We start from the raw sequence: 19285 nt of genomic DNA on the forward strand, positions 1-19285 counted from the left end.
ACAATCTGCTTTCTATGGAGAAAAATGGGAGCCAGCAGCCTACCTGCTCCCAGGTTCTGCATCAAAGATGTATTTTAACAACAAGGGTGCATCCACTCCTCATTGCAAAATGAAACCATGCTTTCTACACAGTTATGCACAGCTAGGATGTGGTCGGGTAGAGGGTGGTTATATGGCTGCAAAGACAGGAGAGTTCCTCATCCAGGTTTTATTCCCTCTTATCTTTTGCCTTCCTGCTTTCCTAACAACCTATGCTATCTGCTTAGGACTTGGTGGATGGAAACAGGGACACTGCCATAAACTAGTAAATGGTTTAGCTGCTGGCTAAACCACTAATGGTTTAACTGGCAAGATCAGAGGGGTAGCTGAATCCACTAGGTGGGATGCTGGGAGTGGGAGGTGTGGGCACTGCACTCTGGCAGCTGCAGTCTCACCATCTGATACAGGTCTTCCCAATCTGCCAGCAAAGGTGGACTTGCCTTTCTCATGATGTTGAGCACTGCTGTGGATGGGCAGACACATACACATCAATGGCACTATGCACAGGCTAAGGCTATTCAACAGAAGTATCACAAGGCCAGTGAGAAATATTTCTTGTCATGGAATAATTGTAAAACATAAGATTTCACACACTGATGTTACAAGGGGAAAGGTTTTGACCTCAGATACAAAATTCAATCAGACCTAAGGCTGGGTTCAAAGGCATGCAAAATCATGCAAGATTTTGACTCTAAAGGGTGAAGGTGTTGAAAGAGTAGCGGTTTTTGCAAGTGCGCTTTCAGGACTCCTTATTCACATCCCCACCTGCTGGGTGACAAAACCAGAAAAACTCCACTAGTTCACTCACGCTTTCCAGATGATCGTGGCACATCCCTGACTAACTTCAGGAAGAGCCGTACAAGACCCACCACCTCCAGCTCAAGGAGGAATGCAGAGGTCACACCTGAACAGACGAGACCACTGCATCAACGGCCCTCACGCTCTGCATTTGTGCCTTCATGGGAGCCCTGTCACCTGCTGCCCTGCCACCAGCTGCCCTGCCACCTATCACCTTGGCGGGGACATCCCCTGCACAGCCCCAGTGGGGGCCAGCCACACAGCAGCAGCAGCGCTACAAGGAGCCTCCTGACCACGTTGCTGCGATTTTAAAACGACTGCACTACTTTCACTGGCTTTCAAATCACTGGATCACAAGTGAGGTCACTCCTGGCAAGGTGGCTATCCCCAGTAAAAGCACTAGAAAGCCCATATAAAAAGATCAAAACCAATGCCTTTTATGTCCTAATATGATTTATACTTCAGACCATGTAACTTTTACGGGGCTGCCTACTATTTGATGGATGCAGCTCTCTTAACAATTCACACATTTGTTTGATTTACTGCACCGGTCCAACATGTTATTTTCTACCTTGCAAGAACAACCTCGTTTCTAGGAATCTGCCTGCATGATAAGATCGTGAATTAAATGTGCAGTTATCGTAAGAGACCACACATTTTACAGTAAAATTGAGAAAACTGATTACAGCAATCCCTCTGGAAACAAGAATAATCACATGATAAGGCAGTGCTAATGGGAATTTATCATCTCTCATCACATGTGAAGCTTAGAACAAAGCAGCAATGCGAGCGAACTGCACAGCTATTACCGCCAATGAATAGCAGCCGAAATGCTACTGGGGACTATGAACAACTGACAGAAGAGTGGGGATCCTGAACAGCCAAACCTAAGCCAATCTGGTATGCTTCAAGAAGCTTATGCAGTGGAGCTTATATGCAACATTAGTAAATATTAACCACAATAACAGCCTGACATCTTCCCATGCATCCTATTCCCTCTCTACCTATACTACTCCATTCAAACTCCATGTTGTTCTTTCATTTGTTCTCACTGTATTTTATCATCAGAGAGGTCCAAGATCGTGAGTATCTTAAGGGCATGTGCAGCTATGTACCTAAACATCTGCATCTACACACCTGCATCTCCATACATGCTCTCTCATGCACACATTATCCCTAAACTGCATATCTCAGGTCTGAAATACATTTTTCTCTTTCCCCCCCACAAAAGGCAACAAAAACCTACTCATCCTATTTTCTATTTGAAGCAATTAACACTTGACTAAAATTAATATTTTTAAAGTTGTCTTGAGGAACTGAGTGCCGAAAACCCAAACTGGCATGCCCACAGTTTTAATATGAATGATACATCTACATCCCTTAGGTATCCTAAAATTATTCTGCATCAAGCCCCATAAGACATATGAAACCCCAACAGGTTAATGGTAGATGGTGAACTCCTCCATTCTATTGAATAATGGATACATTTGCTGGCCCACCATATTTTTCCATTGCCCTGTTTCATAGATAGAAGCTTGGACTTTCAGAAGAGATTTTTTTTTTCTTTTCTAAATGAGAATAAAAGGAGATGGTTACAGTTATGTGGCAGGAGGGCAAGATGAGAGAAGCATCCTACACAAGTACCTGTATGAGTCCTCTGGTGAGCCTTTAAGTGGGAACTCTTTGTATAAACCTTCCGGCACCCATTAAATTGACAGCGATGAACCCTCTTCTTGTTTTCTGGGGATGCTTCTGCCCCTGTACCTCCTTGTTCACTGTCACTTTGCCCGCTTTTTATTGTCCCCGCGGTTGCTGTTGCTACACCCACTTTCACAGAGCTGAGTGAAGTTTTCTTGGCCACCAATTTCAACGTCACAGTGCCATCCACTGCTGAGAGAGTTTGTGAGGTTTTTACAAGGTGGCGGCTGAGCTCCGGAGAGGAAGGGGGTGTTAATGAGGTTACTGCATTGAGTTGGGCCTGGTTGACGGCTGTGTAGCCTTCTGTGGAAGAGCTGGTGGACTGCAAGTTGAGGCATGTCTCAGACAGCAGCTTGTCCCGTGAGAGGATAATGTCCATGTTGGCGCTTTTGTCACATGTACTTGTCTCCACTGGTAAAAGGATGGGGTCCAGCCGTCGGATATTGTCCTCTGCATCTGGGGCTGAGGAGGCATGAAGGAAGCAGTCCAAATCCTCACCAAAGGTCTCAGAGATCTTCCGTGGTTCGGTCTGAAGGTATCGCTCTAATTCCAGGCATGTCTGCAGGAGGGGAAGGAAGAGGGGAGGGAGAGAAACCACTGTTAAAAAGAGATTACAGCATAACGCCCACCTAGGGCAGAACAACGTGATCCAGAGCCATTCAGAGACAGCACTCATGCACACCAGCACCTTCTTGTGAGATGGTCACATATTGGGAGACATGAGGATTTGGCACTTGTTTGACACTGCTCCAAGACAGAGTATGAGAGTATCCATGTACAGTAGTGGATATTACAGTAGAAGTGAAGATACAACAACCAAAAGCATCCACTACATTTTCATGAAAGTCTGCACATTGTCCCATGGATACTGGTCCCCTCCCAATTTTAAGTGTAATCTGGCCAGCAGTCACTTCCATATGAAACTATCCTAATGGCCCCACCGTCTGGCCACATACAAACAAAAAGTCACCTCTCCAAAGAACTGTCTCCTCTTCCTTCACAAATGTTAACTTACACTCCAAATTTAACTCAGCATAGTTAGCTGGGGCCCAATCTCTTCCTAAAACAGCACAATTCTGAAGCATAGCATTTTAAGATAGGAGACAAAAACTTCCAGTGACACCACAGCTTGTTTAAAGGGCCTCACAGAAGGAAAGATACGGCAGAAAAAGGGGACGTACTGTCAGTTTTAGAGGGGTTTTGGCACATCTGGTCAAATTGAGCTTCCTGTGTAGAGGACACCGGACTTGCACACAAACACACACACTTTATTAAAAAGTAGGTGAAGATACAATCAAAGAGGCTGCCACATAAAAAACATGTTCCTGCACGTCCACAGCAGTGATCATCACCACAAGGATGTGGTGAGCCTCCTACTTGAATGTACCTTATTATGAGATGCCCTGAGCTAGCCCCAATAAAGCCTCCAGGCATAATCACGCTGCCCAGTGTTCTCCATAACCAACATTATAAACTTCTATTGTTTATAGAAAACCATTTGCTGTAGTGTGAGGAGCTTTTAATGGAGTTTTTCATTTCTTGCTGCCTGAAAGGCTAGCTGGTTTAATATCACCACTGCAATTTTACAGGACTTGGAGAAAGAGACATTCTAACTAATACATTTTAGAAGACTCTAAAAACTACTCCTCAATAGAGATAGTAAGAAAGGGACTTTAGGCAAAAATTTTCAGCCTATGAGAGCTGACAACCCAACTACATCTCAACCTGGAGAGTCCAGCATCTGACCAAGGAATAAGAGCTTCATATGACCGGAAAAGAGACAAACACTCCTGCCTTCTGGTTACAAAGGTCCCATCAACAGGGGTCTAAAGAGGCCCCACTCAGCTCTCTAGGGGCTACCACGTAAGTCAAAATTATTACTTTCAATGTAGCACTGCTGGTTGCAGATACAATTTGCTAGGATGACTTTCAGAATTCAGAACTGAATTTGTCAGACAGTTACCTGTTGTTTCTTTTTAAAATAATAGCTCTTTATAAACAGACCTGAGCTGTAGAGATGGTCTTGGACAAAAAGCAATGAAGTGGCAACAGAGACATGCTACACTTTAGCGCGTGGGTTATTTTCAGAGGTATGACACTGTCTATGTGATGTGTCTGAACACAGACCTGGAGGTGGGACACTTACCAGTTAGTACTCTTGCCTTAAGCAACCTTTCCATTTTCTTTTTACAGTGCATTTCCGGGACAGTGAGAAATGGCTCTAGCTGGGGATCTGGTCTCTCCCCAGATAAATCCTAACAGGTTTTGGGGGCTCCAAATGTGCTCCACAGTCTTTCAGGAATAACCCTCCTCACCAAAAGAGGCGATGCTTTTGAATTCCCCATATCGTGTAATTTGGGCTTTCTGGCCCACTTAGCCTTCACCCAGTGGGGCAGAAACAGGTTTAGGGACTGAATAAATAAAAGGCTTCCAAGGGAAAGAGCAAGTGTCATCACAAATTAGGGATGGAAAGGGGGGGGAAAAACCACCAAAAAACAAAAGAGACAGGGACTCAAGGCCATTAAATCTGATGACAGTGACATGAAATTTGAATTGCTGCGGGATCAGAAAGCTGTGCGCCGGCTCCAGGCTGCCTGTGGAGTGGAGGCAAGCGGGAGGTGCTGCTCCTTTAAGGCATCACTACCCCATGACAACAATAGTGGGCCTGACAGTTTTTTCCAGCTTCACCATTAATTTTCCATAAAGAGCAGTTTCTCGATGAGGCCTTTTCAGGCAAAGCCTGATGCTTCAGAAACCTGTAATTATTCCTGGCTCCCCCCTCCCGCAGCCATTGCACCTGTGCCATTTCAAGACACCAGCTGGTCATGTCTTGCCTTCTGCCTCTGAAATCCAAAACCAGTGGATCAAGCCCATCTCCCCATAGAGGGGGGAAAAAAAAACAACTCAAAGAAACAATATAATGCAGTCCCTCCCTCCTGCCCCCCTCAGCCTCTCCACCAAGTCAATAGGGGGGAAGAGCCTAGCAACGCTGAGCCAGAAAAGCCCTCCACCTAATCTGCATGGCAGACAAAGCCTGTCGAGGGGTTACAGAGCCGCAGCCCTTCCTTTACCCCCTGTCAGGGCCCTACCTGCTGCTGCATGTGACAGAGCAGGCAGTCGCCGGCAGAAACAAAGCGTCTTCCCCCATATGCACTTCCCAGCTTCTGCCAAGTACCTTATGCGACCTTCCTTCCTCCTGGCCCAAATCACCCAGGGAGTGGTGAAGCAGGGTTTTGAAACCAGCCTGCTTTCGTCAAGACAATTTTTAAGCCAACTAAGCCCACCTCCTCATCTTGAGCTCTGACCTGGAAAAACCAGTCAGGCTGAGACCACCAAGGTCCCCACTCAGCCCAGCGGACCATCAGAAGGGGCAGCAGAGTTCTTTGGTCTCCATTCCACAAAGTCATTTGCCAGTGAAAGCATCAAAACCCACCGATTTTGTGGGGAAGCAGCAGGATATTGACTGCTATCCACAGAGATATGAACCCAAACTGCTGGATTCAAATGACAGCGAACCACTGTAGATCTCCTACTTCCACTACCAGCCTGGTAGGAAAATGGTCCAAGGATACCTAAGACAGGAGTGAGCTGCTCTTGTTGTGCTCTTGGCATAGTTCTGTTGGATGTCCAGCTTCTCCCTAGCCACTTATGCAAGAGAAGGGGAGCTTTGTATAACGGATGTAATACATGTCACAGGTGACATAAAGTCTGACTATCCTTTGGTTGCTACATTGCAGGCAACTTAGTGGGTATTGAACTTTCTTACCCCATGCCTATAGGATTTATAGCAATGAAGATTTCAAAAATTGCAATGGGAAGAGGAAGATGGCTCCCTTCAGGAACACAAGAAGAAGATCCATGAGATTGATGTTTGCTGTCAAGCCAGTTTTGGAGGCTAGGGATAAAAAGTGACCCACTACTTCAACCCATCTGCCCTGACTAACAAGAATCATTCTCCTTGCACCTTGCTCCTCAATTTAGCCAGTTAAAACAAATGATGATTCATGGCTAACAAATAATAGGATGTGACTTCACAAGACCCCATTTACTTGCAGAAAGCCAGCTAGAACAGGGTGGCAGCCTGGCATGTGGACAATCCTAACAAGGCCTCAGTCTGATTTTTCAATTTTGGATACAACTGCAAAAAGGCTCACTTTCCCCACAGAGGCACATTTCCATCACCTGCAAGAAATGCCGTTTCCTGCCTACACACCAGTAACTCATAACATGTCTTCACTCCCCACATTATACTATGACCTCAGCCTCTGGGGCACATATAGCAGTAGAATACACGTAAACTGCGCACCATGACACTTCCACATGCAGATCCTTCAGACTGTACAAGACAGCCACTGTTGTGCTGTCCTATGCCTTGTAAGGATCTGCTTCTTGTTAGTCCTTTCAGAATTTGTAGTAGAACTAATCCAGGGAAATTCAGTGTTCAGTATGTCCATCAATTCAGAAAGGTATGACCTCTAATCTACCTGTATTCTTACCTCTGGAGCTCACCTAAAGCTCATCTACTGGTAAAGATTATTTACCAAACACGTTGAGTATGCTCACCACTATGAAGTACAATGCAAGAGAAACTCAGCATGTGCCTCTGATAGTAGAGGTGTGATACACGTGTACCATTTTCAGCAGAGTTTGGCATTCACCTAATGCTGCAGCCAGCAGAAATCAAGACAGTTTTCCTACTAACTGCAACAACAACAAGACAAACCCCGGACTTTCCAATCCCCCTGAGACTTGCAGATACTCGGTTTGGCTCAGACAGCCTAAGTTTTAGGGTGCTTGTCAGCTGTCCAGGTTAAAGTGCAATCCAGAACATTCAAAATCCAGATATGAAGGAGCTGAAGTCACCACTCATGATGCTGATGTTTTCCTTCATCACTCTGCCCCTGAGAGCAACCAGCAGGAAGGCTCTAGCTGGGACCACTACTGTCATCAATGTGCCAAGCCTCAAGGCAGTGTAGATACCCAATATCTCTGTCTCCTCTTTAAAGAATGATGGGGAAGATGTGCCCATTGGCCAGGGGCCTCTGCAGGGACATAAGTTTGGCATCTGCGTTCAGGTCCAGACAGCTCTAGAAAACCAATTCCAACTCACAACCCAGAATGAATTCTCAGTTCCCAGGGTATAAATCTAAACTTGCTTCAATGAATTGCAAACAACTGGTTTCAATTGGCAGCCATGCTGTTTCTCAGAATTTGACCCGTACATACAGGCTCTCAAAAAATCACAGGACCCTTCAGAAGCTTCTGCCTATGCTGGGAAGTCTTTACAGCACTCAAACTCCTGGGCATTTTGCACAGCTAAAGACAGGACAATGTGGCAACAGTGAAGTTCTGTCAGGGGTAAAACAAAGTCCAAACGCTTAAAATTATTTGAGGACAAGAAGTCTGGGAAGACACCTTATCAACATGTTCATTGGGTTCCTTTGTTTTATTGATGCTGAAGTATTTAATAACACCTTGATTTTGAATTTTTCTAGCATATCATGAGAAGTTCTTATCTGGAAGTGCTAGTTACTTCTAAGTACCATTTTACTGCAGATATAATTGGACATCAAGCACTGCTCTTGGAAGTGATTCAAAACCTAATTAAGAAGTTGGATACTTAGATCAGGCTGTGACAGAGAATGAAAATGTCAAATGTGGTTGACAAGCACCTAGATCTACCAGTTCTGTTTACAATACTTGAAAGGATTTTCTTTGCAGCATAATTTATATGAGCAAAGCAGAATTATACATGCAGTAGTCAAGGTCAAATTCCAACGACCATCATGACCCCATTGCTCTCCACTGGCACACAAAAAAGGGGTCTCATCTCTAATTTTAAATAATCATGAAAGTCTCAAAACTGCAAAGGAACAGAAAGCATCCTCAACCTGAAGGCAATCCAAAACAATATTTCTAAGGTCAGTGCTACGTCATTTCACTCAAGCTCAGAAAAAACAGCAGCTCCAGGTCCAGTGCCTGGTGTCAGTATTTCATTCTTCAGCAGAACAGCAAAAGCTTTGAGCTATTGTAGCACTTGTATGGCTGATGCCAGAGGCAGATATTGAACTGGATGTTACGGGGCAGCCCTGAAGTTAAGAGGAATAAGAGATTCAAAACTCACCTGCCTTCCCTGCAATGCCATGCTACTTTTGTCCTTAGCACTAAAACAAGGTTTGAAAGGTGCATCTTCTTCCCACTGCCAAAAGCCTTCATCGCTTCCTGAACGACAACAAAACCCAATACTCTTGGCCATCTATTCCAAGATTGTCATCTGTTCCCACCCAGCTGCCAAATCCTCCAGCTTTTCCTCTTGGCAACCTCTACTGGGCAGTTGCTAGTTGTCAAAAAGCTGCAGCACATCAGAAGCTTAACATTTGGGGCAGCATAAAATAAACAGAATTTTACTATTAAAATAAGTAGTTTTGCAAAATAGCCTTGGGAAAATGGGAAAACCACAGCCTGAAATGAACAAAAAGTAAGAAAAAGTTTCAGGCAATAGCAATTCATGTCTATTGCAAAGGGTTTAAGACAAAACTCCTAGTCACAGAATCATAAAAGAGTTTGGGTTGGAAAGGACCTTTAAAGGTTGTCTAGTCCAAACCCCCTGCAATAAGCAAGGACATCTCCAACTAGGTCAGGTTGCTCAGAAGCCTGTACAACCTCACCCTGAACCAGGGACGAGGCATCCACCACCTCTCTGGGCAACCTCTGCCAGTGTTTCACCACCCTCATTTTAAAAAAAATCTTCCTTGCATATAACATAAATCTTCCTCTTTTAATTTAAAACCATTACCCCTTCTCCTGTTGCAACAGGCCCTACTAAAAAGTACTGAAAAGCCACAATAAGGTCTCCCTGGAGCCTTCTCTTCTCCAGGCTGAACCACCCCAACTTTCTCTGCCTGTCTTCACAGGAGAGGTGCTCCAATCCTCTGATCATTTTTGTTGCCCTCCTCTGGACCTGTTCCAGCAGGTCCATGTCTTTTGGGTGCTGAAGGCTCCAGAGCTGGACACAGTACTCCAGGTGGGGTCTCACCAGGGAGGAGTAGAGGGAGAGAATCACCTCCCTCAACCTGCTGGTCATGCTTCTTTTGATGCAGACCAGGATGCTGTTAGCTTTCTGGGCTGCCAGCACACATTGTCAACTCATGTCTAGTTTTTCACCCACCAGTACCCCCAAGTCAGCAGAGCTGCTCTCAATCCCTTCATCCCCCAGCCTGTATTGATACCGGGGGTTGCTCTGACCCAGGTGCAGGACCCTGCACTTGGCCTTGTTGAACCTCATGAGGTTCACAGGGGCCTACTTCTTGAGCCTGTCCAGGTCCCTCTGGATGGCATCCTGTCCCTCAGGTGTGTCAACTGCATCAGTCAGCTTGGTGTCATCCGCAGACTTGCTGTGGGTGCACTTTATTCCACTGTCTATGTCACTGATGAAGATATTAAATGCTACTGGCCCCAGTACGGACCCCTGAGGGACACCACTTTTCACTGATCTCCATCTGGACATTGAGCTGCTGACCACTACCCTCTGGATGCAACCATCCAACCAATTTGTCATTCACCAAAGAGTCCACCCATCAAATCCACACCTCTCCAATTTAGACAGAAGGATGTTGGGGGGGGGGATCATGTCATAGGCCTTACAGAAGTCTAGACAGACAACATCCATAACTCTTCCCACCATAGGAGGCCACTAGGTTGGTGTTATGGTTTGAAGAACCCACAACAATTTACTGTCATTTAGACAATTATTTTATCATCCAATGACCCCTCCCCACCTGGGGAGGGGAATCGGAGAAACAAGGAAACGCGAGGGCTGAAATATAAATAGATTTAATAGAATAATACTAAATAATTAACATTAATAACACTAAAGAAACAATATTGATCCCGACACCAATATAAGATATACAAGGATTATACTCAGCCAATTGTATCAGCAGGAAGCTGTGCACTCCCAGCAGTGGACAGCAAATGTCAGACACTGCAAGCGCTACGGCTTCAGGGAGAAGGGAAGGCCTCAGGGGTTCGGCACTGGGGCAAGAAGTTCTCAGCATTGCAGCCGTCATAGTAGAGAAAAACTCCTCAGCAAACTTTCTAATTTATATTGAATGTGACATTCATGGTATGAAATAATCCTGTTGGCCAGCTTGGGTCAAATGCCTGGATCTCACTCCTCCTCGTCCCCCCACCTGGCTAGCTTGAAAACACTGAGACCTTGAAACCTGCATACCATAGCTGGCTATAAAGTGAATATTTTCCACAAATTCAGACACTAGAGTCTTCTAGAAATGCAGTTTTCCCAAGCATTAGAAGACACCTTACTGAAAAGTAAAATTCCTGAAATTAATCCTGTGTTGCTCAAACCAGGACAGTTGGTCAGGCAGGACTTGCAGCTAGTGAAGCCACACTGGCTGTCTCGAATCACCTCCCTGTCCTCCATGTGCCTTAGCATAGCTTCTACGAGGATCTGTTCCATGATCTTCCTAGGCAGAGAGGTGAGGCTGACAGTTCGCTAGTTCCCAGGATCCTCCTTTCTACCCTTTTTAAAAATGTGTGCAATGTATGTGCCAGCACATTTTGCCTATGTGTTATAAAGTTCATTGAAAAAAAAGACAGCTGAACCCACTTTTCAGGTACAACAAGAAGACAATGACAGCTAACTCATGGTAAATATCTGCATGCATGTTCTTAATCCCTTGTATATATGAAGCAAATCAAATTAACTGCAGACTCAACAAACAGGCTTTTGCCAAGAGCAAAAAGCAGGCACACACATAGTCAGCAAAGATCATTTGATACGCAAAGGCTTGTTTTCCTGTGGTAACTTCACCATACGCCTGAGCCGCCAGGCTAGTCTAACACCAGCTGAATGAGTTTCACCAGCCACCAGAGTCCACAATGGACAAGTCTATTAACTCTTAACTACACTACACAAGCCTCTGTTTGCAAATTTCTTCAGTATAATAATGGCCTGTGCCCATTTTCCCCCTTGATCTCAACCCAAAGAACGAACCTTTAAAGAAATGTATTTAGTCAAACCAGCCATCCACTGTTATTCATGCACATCACTCTCAACGAAAACTCTCCCACCATGACCCGGACAGCTTTCTCCCTGGATATTCTTCACGGCATTTTTCTTCAGAGTGTAAAAGATGTTGAAATCAGAAGCCTCAACCACATCCAGCAAAGACACATTTTAATGTAAAAAGTTATGCGGATTTACTTAAAGGACAGAATCATAGGCCACTTTCTTGTTGCTCTGAGGCATGATGTAACCAGGGTTATCAAAGACTTTGATCAGCCTCTAAAGCTCAAAGGATCAAAGCCATTTTTGCCATAAATTAGCAATTTTCACCAGCAGAAACTGGTGGTAAAACAAATAATGCAATCAGAAAAAAAGTCCGAACCTATAGCTCTAACCATGAAGTCAAAATGACGATTTGTTCCCGAACATGGTGATAATGAAATATATCTTATCTAACAAATATTCTTTTAAATGGACAAGCCAAATTTGTTCACTAAAAATCTGTGGTATTTGGCCTCTAAGCATAGATAATTTCAATGCACTGGTTGTGAGATATTTAACAAAGGACTGCAGCTAAGCGTTGCTGAATTTGATAGGCATCTAGATTAAAAAAAAAAAAAAGGGGATGAAAGAAATCTGCAAACACTGAACCAGGGCTTTGGAGGCCTTTTGTGGTTTTTTTACTGTTTAATAAAGACAGAAAAAATATCTGCAACCAGTCAAAACAACAAAAAATAGCATCAGTGTCAGCAAAGGATTAAGGATAGCCAAATCACGAATTCAAAAGTGCAGGCAGCCCATTGTCCTAGTATCAAAATATGATAAAACCCATGTGTGCTTGTACACCAGCACGTGCCCTTTATGCTGCCATGCAATCCAGACAGCAAAGAGCTATAAAATGACCATTTGAGAAATAATATATATGCAACGTATGTGTGTTTCAAAATCTTTCTGAAGAGAGCATTTATTTATATAGCAGCATTGCATGGCTTTGAGTGAACTGGCTAGAGGCTCTCACTGCAAACTTTACTCCAAACTTCATCAAGTGTGTATTTAACCTGTTGCCATCCGGTTTGGAAGCAGCTTTAATTTAGTATTATAAATAGCAAAAAGGCACAATTAGCTCCTTGAATTGCCAGCCCTAGCTCCCACTGAAATCAAAGGATCAGGTTCAAAGCATGCCCCAGAGTGTGGTAAACTTCTCACAGGAAATGGATATGCAAGAGCAAATGCTGACGGCTGTGGAACGTACAAAGCAGAGCAATATTTTAGGTCTCGATCCTCAATTAAGATTCATCCTTACGAACTATTGCAGTGGGGTTACACAGCAGAATTGGATTCCTTGTAATTACTCTGGATAGGATCATGAATGAAAAAATGTACTCTTTAGAGATGTTTCATTAACATCCAGAGATAGCTTAACATTTCCTCCTCAGCAGCTGACACAGACGTATACACCAGTTGTGCTCTCACACTCGCAGGCAACAGTATATTCATTAGCACAATTCTTCACCATTAGCTTATTAAATCAAACCTGGAGAAGAGATGTGATCAATACACTCAATATATGCTACATTTCGTAAGAGTCCTGGGTTGTGAGTCATCTCTTCTGCTCTGACCTAAAAACATATTAAACAAGAGGATGCATAACACTGAATTTCTAACCCAAAAACATGCATTTCCTCATGTAGACTTTGCGTGTTCAACATCTTTGCAGTGGGACTACTGTATCTACCCTGTACATGATGCCCATTCATTATCACATCTCATGGCTCAAAAAACCTTTTGTATGTTCCCTTTTGTATTATTTTTGGCTGTGGGGAGGAAGAGGTGGGGACCTGTCTGGGAAACAGGAAGCAGGAGGAAGGAGGGGAATGTGTTGTAGAATAAGGTCAGAACAAAAAAGAATAAAAGAGCATTTATACCATTTCTAAATGATAATAAACATATAGGACCAAAGCCTGCCTCCAGCCACGTAGGGAGCAGTGGGCTGTTTGGCTGAAGTTTACACTTTAATGTGAACACAGCAACTGTTCAAGCACATTTACAAAAAGACATTTGCTGTTTTTTTCTTTTTTTTTTTTTTTTAATCATTTGGGCAATTTGTTATCTTACATGAGCAAGAAGATGCATGTGCCACTGTGATAAATACACCAGCCTGGGCAAGGAAAAGAGAAGACAACAGACTTCAGTTTCACCGTCGCACTGAGAAAAAAAACCTCAGACTAGAAACAAAGTGATGGGAAGCACAACCGGATTCTCAGCTGGGGTAAATCAGCACAGAGCAGCTCTGATTTCATGGTTCCTGTTTACATCAGCTGAGGGCCTTGCCAACACACAAACTCCATGAAATTCTGCTCTTGATTAGCACCATTTAACTCTGTGGCTTACGTGAAGCAGAATTTGACATGTTCTTTGACGACTGGAGATGGTTATTCTGTATTACAAATCCTGTCTGTTTTATTAGGAACAATGTGACCCAAATGGAAAAATTGGAAGAATTTAAAAACAACATCATCTTCAGACATCCTGATACTTGGATTTGTTTCTTTTTTCTTTTTTTTTTTTTTTAATTTGGGCCGTTCATATGGAGGTATTCACAAACTGGTTTCTGCCACTTCTAGGCCAGACTGTTCATCATTTATGGACAGAAACAACCATCACACTTGAACATCCCACTGCAAATAAACTTGCCTCTTACTCAAAAGCTGATGCCCTCCAAAGGATGCTCCATTATAGCCAAGGGTGTTTTTCCATTGCTTTTCTTTTATACGCTGCTCTGCCAAGGTACTTGTTCCAAAACTCTGACCACCAGGGATTTTGATCAGCCTCAAATCTCACAGGCAGAGCACTTGAGCTGCTACGCACTCTGATAAAAGCAGCATGGTCTTCTTTAAAAGCAATTTGCTAGAGTACATTCGTAAAGCACCTGCCAGTATTGGCCCAGCTGTTCAGCAGCAACACAGGCAGCTGCCCACAGGCATCTGAGGAGACCTGTATCCCCAAAATGCATTAGATCAAACAAAAAGGAGATCTGGCAGCCCCTTTTGTGGGTATCATTAGTATCTCAAGGGTGTGCTGTCAGACCTGTCTGAGGCACTGCTCGATCCTCATGAAAGGATCACAAGATCAGTCTTGTGTCAGCGCAGTTTCTAGCGGGCTGTACGGCTACCGGCTGCAGCATGGCATGGGAAACTGAGAGATCCCATTAGGAGCCCTGCCACTGATTGACTTGAGAAAGCTCTGCAGGTCAGATCACCAGCTGGTCAGGGTCGGCACACCTCTGTGAGCCAATTTACAGAACCATGGCTCTCATGCTGGCTCACTTTCTTCAGTCTGTTGACTGTGGACACCCACCCAGTTGTTATGGATTTTAATATGCTGCAATATGAAAGTGCTATTTCAGGACAAAGTTATTAATAGCAGAGCAGCCAGAAAATAGCCTAGAAGGAATGCGATGTTTTGGTATTCCTGGAAGATACGGCGACTTCCCAGCATCCAAACAGCCACCATGGTTAATTCAAGGATGTTTCTGTGCACAAGACTCTCTTTTGTTAGAGTAGCTAACTATATGATAAGCCATGTCTTCATAGAAATGCCCTGTACGGGTACCTGCAGACTCCCAAGTCTGCAGAGACGACAACGCAGAAAGGCCCAAAAAGTGATACTCCGTTACTCTATAAACAGGCTGGTGAAAAGCAGAGGCTGGGCACTGTGATGAAGCATCAGCACAAACAAAGGTCAGGAGAAGCTCTACTCTTCCTGAAGGGGGACGATGGGATAGGACCTGTTTGAGCCCTGATCAGAAATCTGTCTGGCTCCAGGACCTTAGAGAGACTCTTCTTTTCAGCTTCTCTTCCCTATGAGCACCCTCTCCATCCCTTGTTTCTTCATGCTGCATCTCCTCAGCAACACTCTTTACCTGGGCAGGAGCCTTGCAGTCAAGGCGAGTCACTGCCCCTTTTCACACTCTCTCTTAAACCTTCTTTTCTCCTGGCAAAATAACCCTGGAAACGCATTGGAGAATACTGTGCAAAACTGCCCAACCCTGTCTTAAGTTTATGTTGGCACCTTTCCCCCTAAAATTAATTGGTTCATCACCGAACACAACACTCAGCACCAGCTTGTGGAGATGATACCAGGTGAAGGCATCTCTCTGCTGGCAAGGCTTTTAGCATCCCATCTGCCTGCACCCATGTTGCTGAGAGGCTCTCTGTGAGGTCTTAGGCTTTCCGGCCCCATCCCTAAGTATCCTCTTTGAGTAAACCAAATGAAACTGAACAATGCATCTTTTCCTGAAATGAAAAGACCCAAATGATGATGCCGGGAATTGGAAGATGTCACATTCACAGCAGTGCAGCCTCAGCCATGAAACTGCCATAAACAGCTCCAGCTCACTACTGGATGTGCACTGCAGGGAACTGCAGTCCCTCACCACTCTCCAGAAAGGAAACAGAAACCCACTTACCAACAAGGAAAAGAGGAAACATATTGTAGTCATTATAATCCCAACAGTGGACATGTTATCTGGCATATTTCCAACTCTGACATTTAAAAAATGTAGTTAGTTTACCTTAAGTGTCCCATTTTCCCCGATTTCCCTTTTCCACATCTATTTAAGCCTATATAGCATCTCCCAAGATAAGCCTGCCTTTGTGGGTTGGCTGTATACCACTTCTTCCCTCTATTGTCTTTTCTGAGATGGGATGGAAGTCTCCAATGTCACGGCTTGGAAGACCGCAGCCAGGCTCTCTTGGCTCAGTTTGTGGGAAGGGGAAGAGCAGGAACTGAGGAAGGACAGCCTCTCCCTCTGCAGGAGAGGGGTCCTCTTCCTCACAGTACAACCAATCCTCCCTGGCATTTTGTTTATCATTGATACTGCTTAACTAAAGCTGTTTTCAGTAGCCGCCAAAGCAGAGTGTGTTGCCACCTATCATCATCCCAAACACTTCCAGACCTCTGTCACCGTGCTTCGGTACAATCCCTGCAATAGCTAAACACAAACATTATGTTCCCCCAAGTAAAAATTATAGCTTTCAGGAGCTGCAATTTTATTTTGGTTATAAACATACAAAGGTAACCTTTATGCTGGGAGAGGAGGAGCCACAAAAGAGACCACAGGCTAAGTCTCTGCTCCACAGGGAACATTCCTGGGAGCACTTTGCTGCTTTGCCTCCAGCCGGCTCCGCTTCCCAAGTGGTTATGCTTCCCAAGCAGTTGTGCTTCACAAGCGGTTGCATGATATCAGAGCTGAAGCGAAAGCCAAAATGCCTTGCGGTGGCCAGGGCTGCTTCATTCCCAGCAGTCCACAAACTGGGACTCAGAAAGGGAGAGAAATGCACTCAAAGCGTGCTGCTTTAGCTATAGCCAGCGCTACTGGCAGTCTACACGTTCAGGACACAATTTTCCAGGCACGACTCGTGACTCAGTTGCCACACTGAGCCCTTGCAGAAGACAACGCAGCACTTCTGAACACATGGACTCTGTTAAGGGCACTCCAGGGGTGCTCCCACCATCACCAGAGCAAGGTTCAGGGGTTTTCCTCCATTTCAAATGTCTCTACCCGTTCCCTGCTCTGCAGATGTCCTGTCACTACCCAGCAGTGAGATCATGACACCTGTCAAAGAAGCATGATGTCAAATTGCCCCTGTGAGCCCCTGAGTGACCCTGGCCATTTCAGTCCTCCTGTCAAGCCTGCTAATGTGTCACTGCCCCACCACAAGTAACAGTGCATTCCTGGAAGCAAAAACTGCATTAAAAGTCTTTTTTACATGCGAGCTAAAAGCTTTCTTTGCCTTATACCATTTTTACTCATAAATATAATATAAAGGTGATCGTGTTCTCCTTAGACTACTCAGAGCGTTCTGTAAGTAAAACCTGCAATTGGCAATTTATCAGATGGAAAAATAAAAGCCACATTCAGTTTCTCCGTACATTTAAACATGACCACGTGCAGTCTCTGAAGCAGACTGATCTTTTTAACAAGGTCATGAATATCAGCCTGGGGGGGGGGGAGGGAGCAAAACCACCCTGCACATGTTTTTCCTTCTATGCTGCTTTCTTACTGATGTTTTGCTCACTTTCTAAGCAAAGAGGAAGCCTCTCCTGTTCCCGTCACCCTGTGTTTATCCACATTCCAGCAGCCAGCGGCTGCTCCTCCAGGCACTCTCCAAGGGCAAACAACTGGATCTCGCTGCAACACGTTTTTGAACTTGAGACACATCCAGCTCTGAGTGGGAGTGAGGTGGGAGCCCTGAGAGCTGAAATGATAGAGGCAGCGGATGGTTGGGACACCATGAAATCTTTTGAAAGCATCGCTCCTGCAGACTGAGACAAAAAGCACAACACACCCTTTGCCTACTGAAAGGACTGGAAAATGCACTTTAGGAGGCACAGCCTTAGGAGTCAGAATAAATCCTCCCAGATGTCCCTGGTGACAAAGCAGACCAATTTGATCAATACAGCAGCATTATTAACACTGCACTACCTTACATGAGGATAGTCATATGTTCTTGCTTCTGCTGAGTGTGGGGGAAGGGGTGCAAACTCCTACAGCAATTCACAAGGGAAATGTCTCTCTCAAAATCATTAAGATTGCACAAAGAATCTCTTACCCATTTCATGCAAGCTGCTTTTTTGGGAGAGCTCTGCTTCATTAGTATTGATCAGGCTCAGGTGGAATCCCAGAAATAGTGTGTGCTTTATGGTTTTCTCAAACAGAAATTTTGCTTTTAACAACGTTAGGATCCCTATCCCCAGGCTTTTTTCTGCAGCCGTGAAGACCCTACCTTTTGAGGGCTGGGTACAGATACATAAATGTAAGTGGTTAACAGCAGAAGGCAGGACTTTATATTCACAAATTTTGTAAAATGATTAGGAGGATTAGGGGTTGAGCTAAGTGCATTCAGATTCAAGCAGAAGTAATGGTAGTAAAAGGGCATATATCACTGCTGCTCCTGAGCCCCAGCCAGAGTCACGGCCTTTCTGTGTTTGGCTCTTGACAAACAGTTACAGACAATCCTGGTGAGTAACTCGGGAATTGGCAAGACAATGGAAGAGGAAGAAAAACAGTCCTCACTAACCACCTGCTTAACCACAGCCAGCAAATCTGAGGGTTTTGTAAAAACCAGGTCCTGTGTGTGCCTTGTGATGAGCTTGAAGAAGGCTAGAGAGGTATGACCCCTATGTCAGGTGACTTAGCGTTGAAGAAAACATAGCAGAGAAGCTAAAGGCTGAGTGGTAAATACTGATGGCATGGGAGGAAAGATTGACTGCAATAATAAACACAAGACCAGCAACTGGCCTTTAAAACCAGGAGAAAGACCTTCTTACCCACAGAGAGAGGTGCGTCATCCATTGCTGGAAAGAAAAACTATCACAGAAATGCTGCATCAGCACCAGCCACCTTTCTCCAGCACTCAGCTGGGACAACACATTGTCAAAAACAAGGAAAAAGACTCTCCCTCTCCACAGGAAAGAAATCCCGCCTTGAATCCCCTCTGCCACCTCTCCACCAAAAAACATCAAGACTATCAAAACCACACCTGTCACCAGGGAGGTGAAATGCTGAGTTTGAGCACACCAGGCCACCTCCACACTGTGTCTGCTAAGCGTTTCACACCAGAGAAGTGTGGTGCTGCTCCAGAGCTGCTGGCACAAAGTCCCCCCCCGGAAAGGGGTGCTGCAAAGGTGTCTAGACAGACTAAAATTAAAAAGAACAAA

The 19285-nt window shown here is 44.6% G+C and overlaps 1 protein-coding gene across 1 annotated transcript in view; it reads right to left on the bottom strand.

Moving 5' to 3' along the window:
* The window catches only part of KLF7 (KLF transcription factor 7), a 61005-nt gene that overhangs the window by 25623 nt on the left and 16097 nt on the right, over positions 1-19285 (bottom strand). The window contains exon 2 of the mRNA XM_074145399.1: positions 2482-3094. Within this exon, the coding sequence (XP_074001500.1) occupies positions 2482-3094 (613 nt within the window). The remainder of the gene's footprint in view (positions 1-2481; positions 3095-19285) is intronic.

This window comes from Numenius arquata, chromosome 3 (assembly GCF_964106895.1).
Source record: "Numenius arquata chromosome 3, bNumArq3.hap1.1, whole genome shotgun sequence".
In the NCBI taxonomy this organism is placed as follows: Eukaryota; Metazoa; Chordata; class Aves; order Charadriiformes; family Scolopacidae; genus Numenius; species Numenius arquata.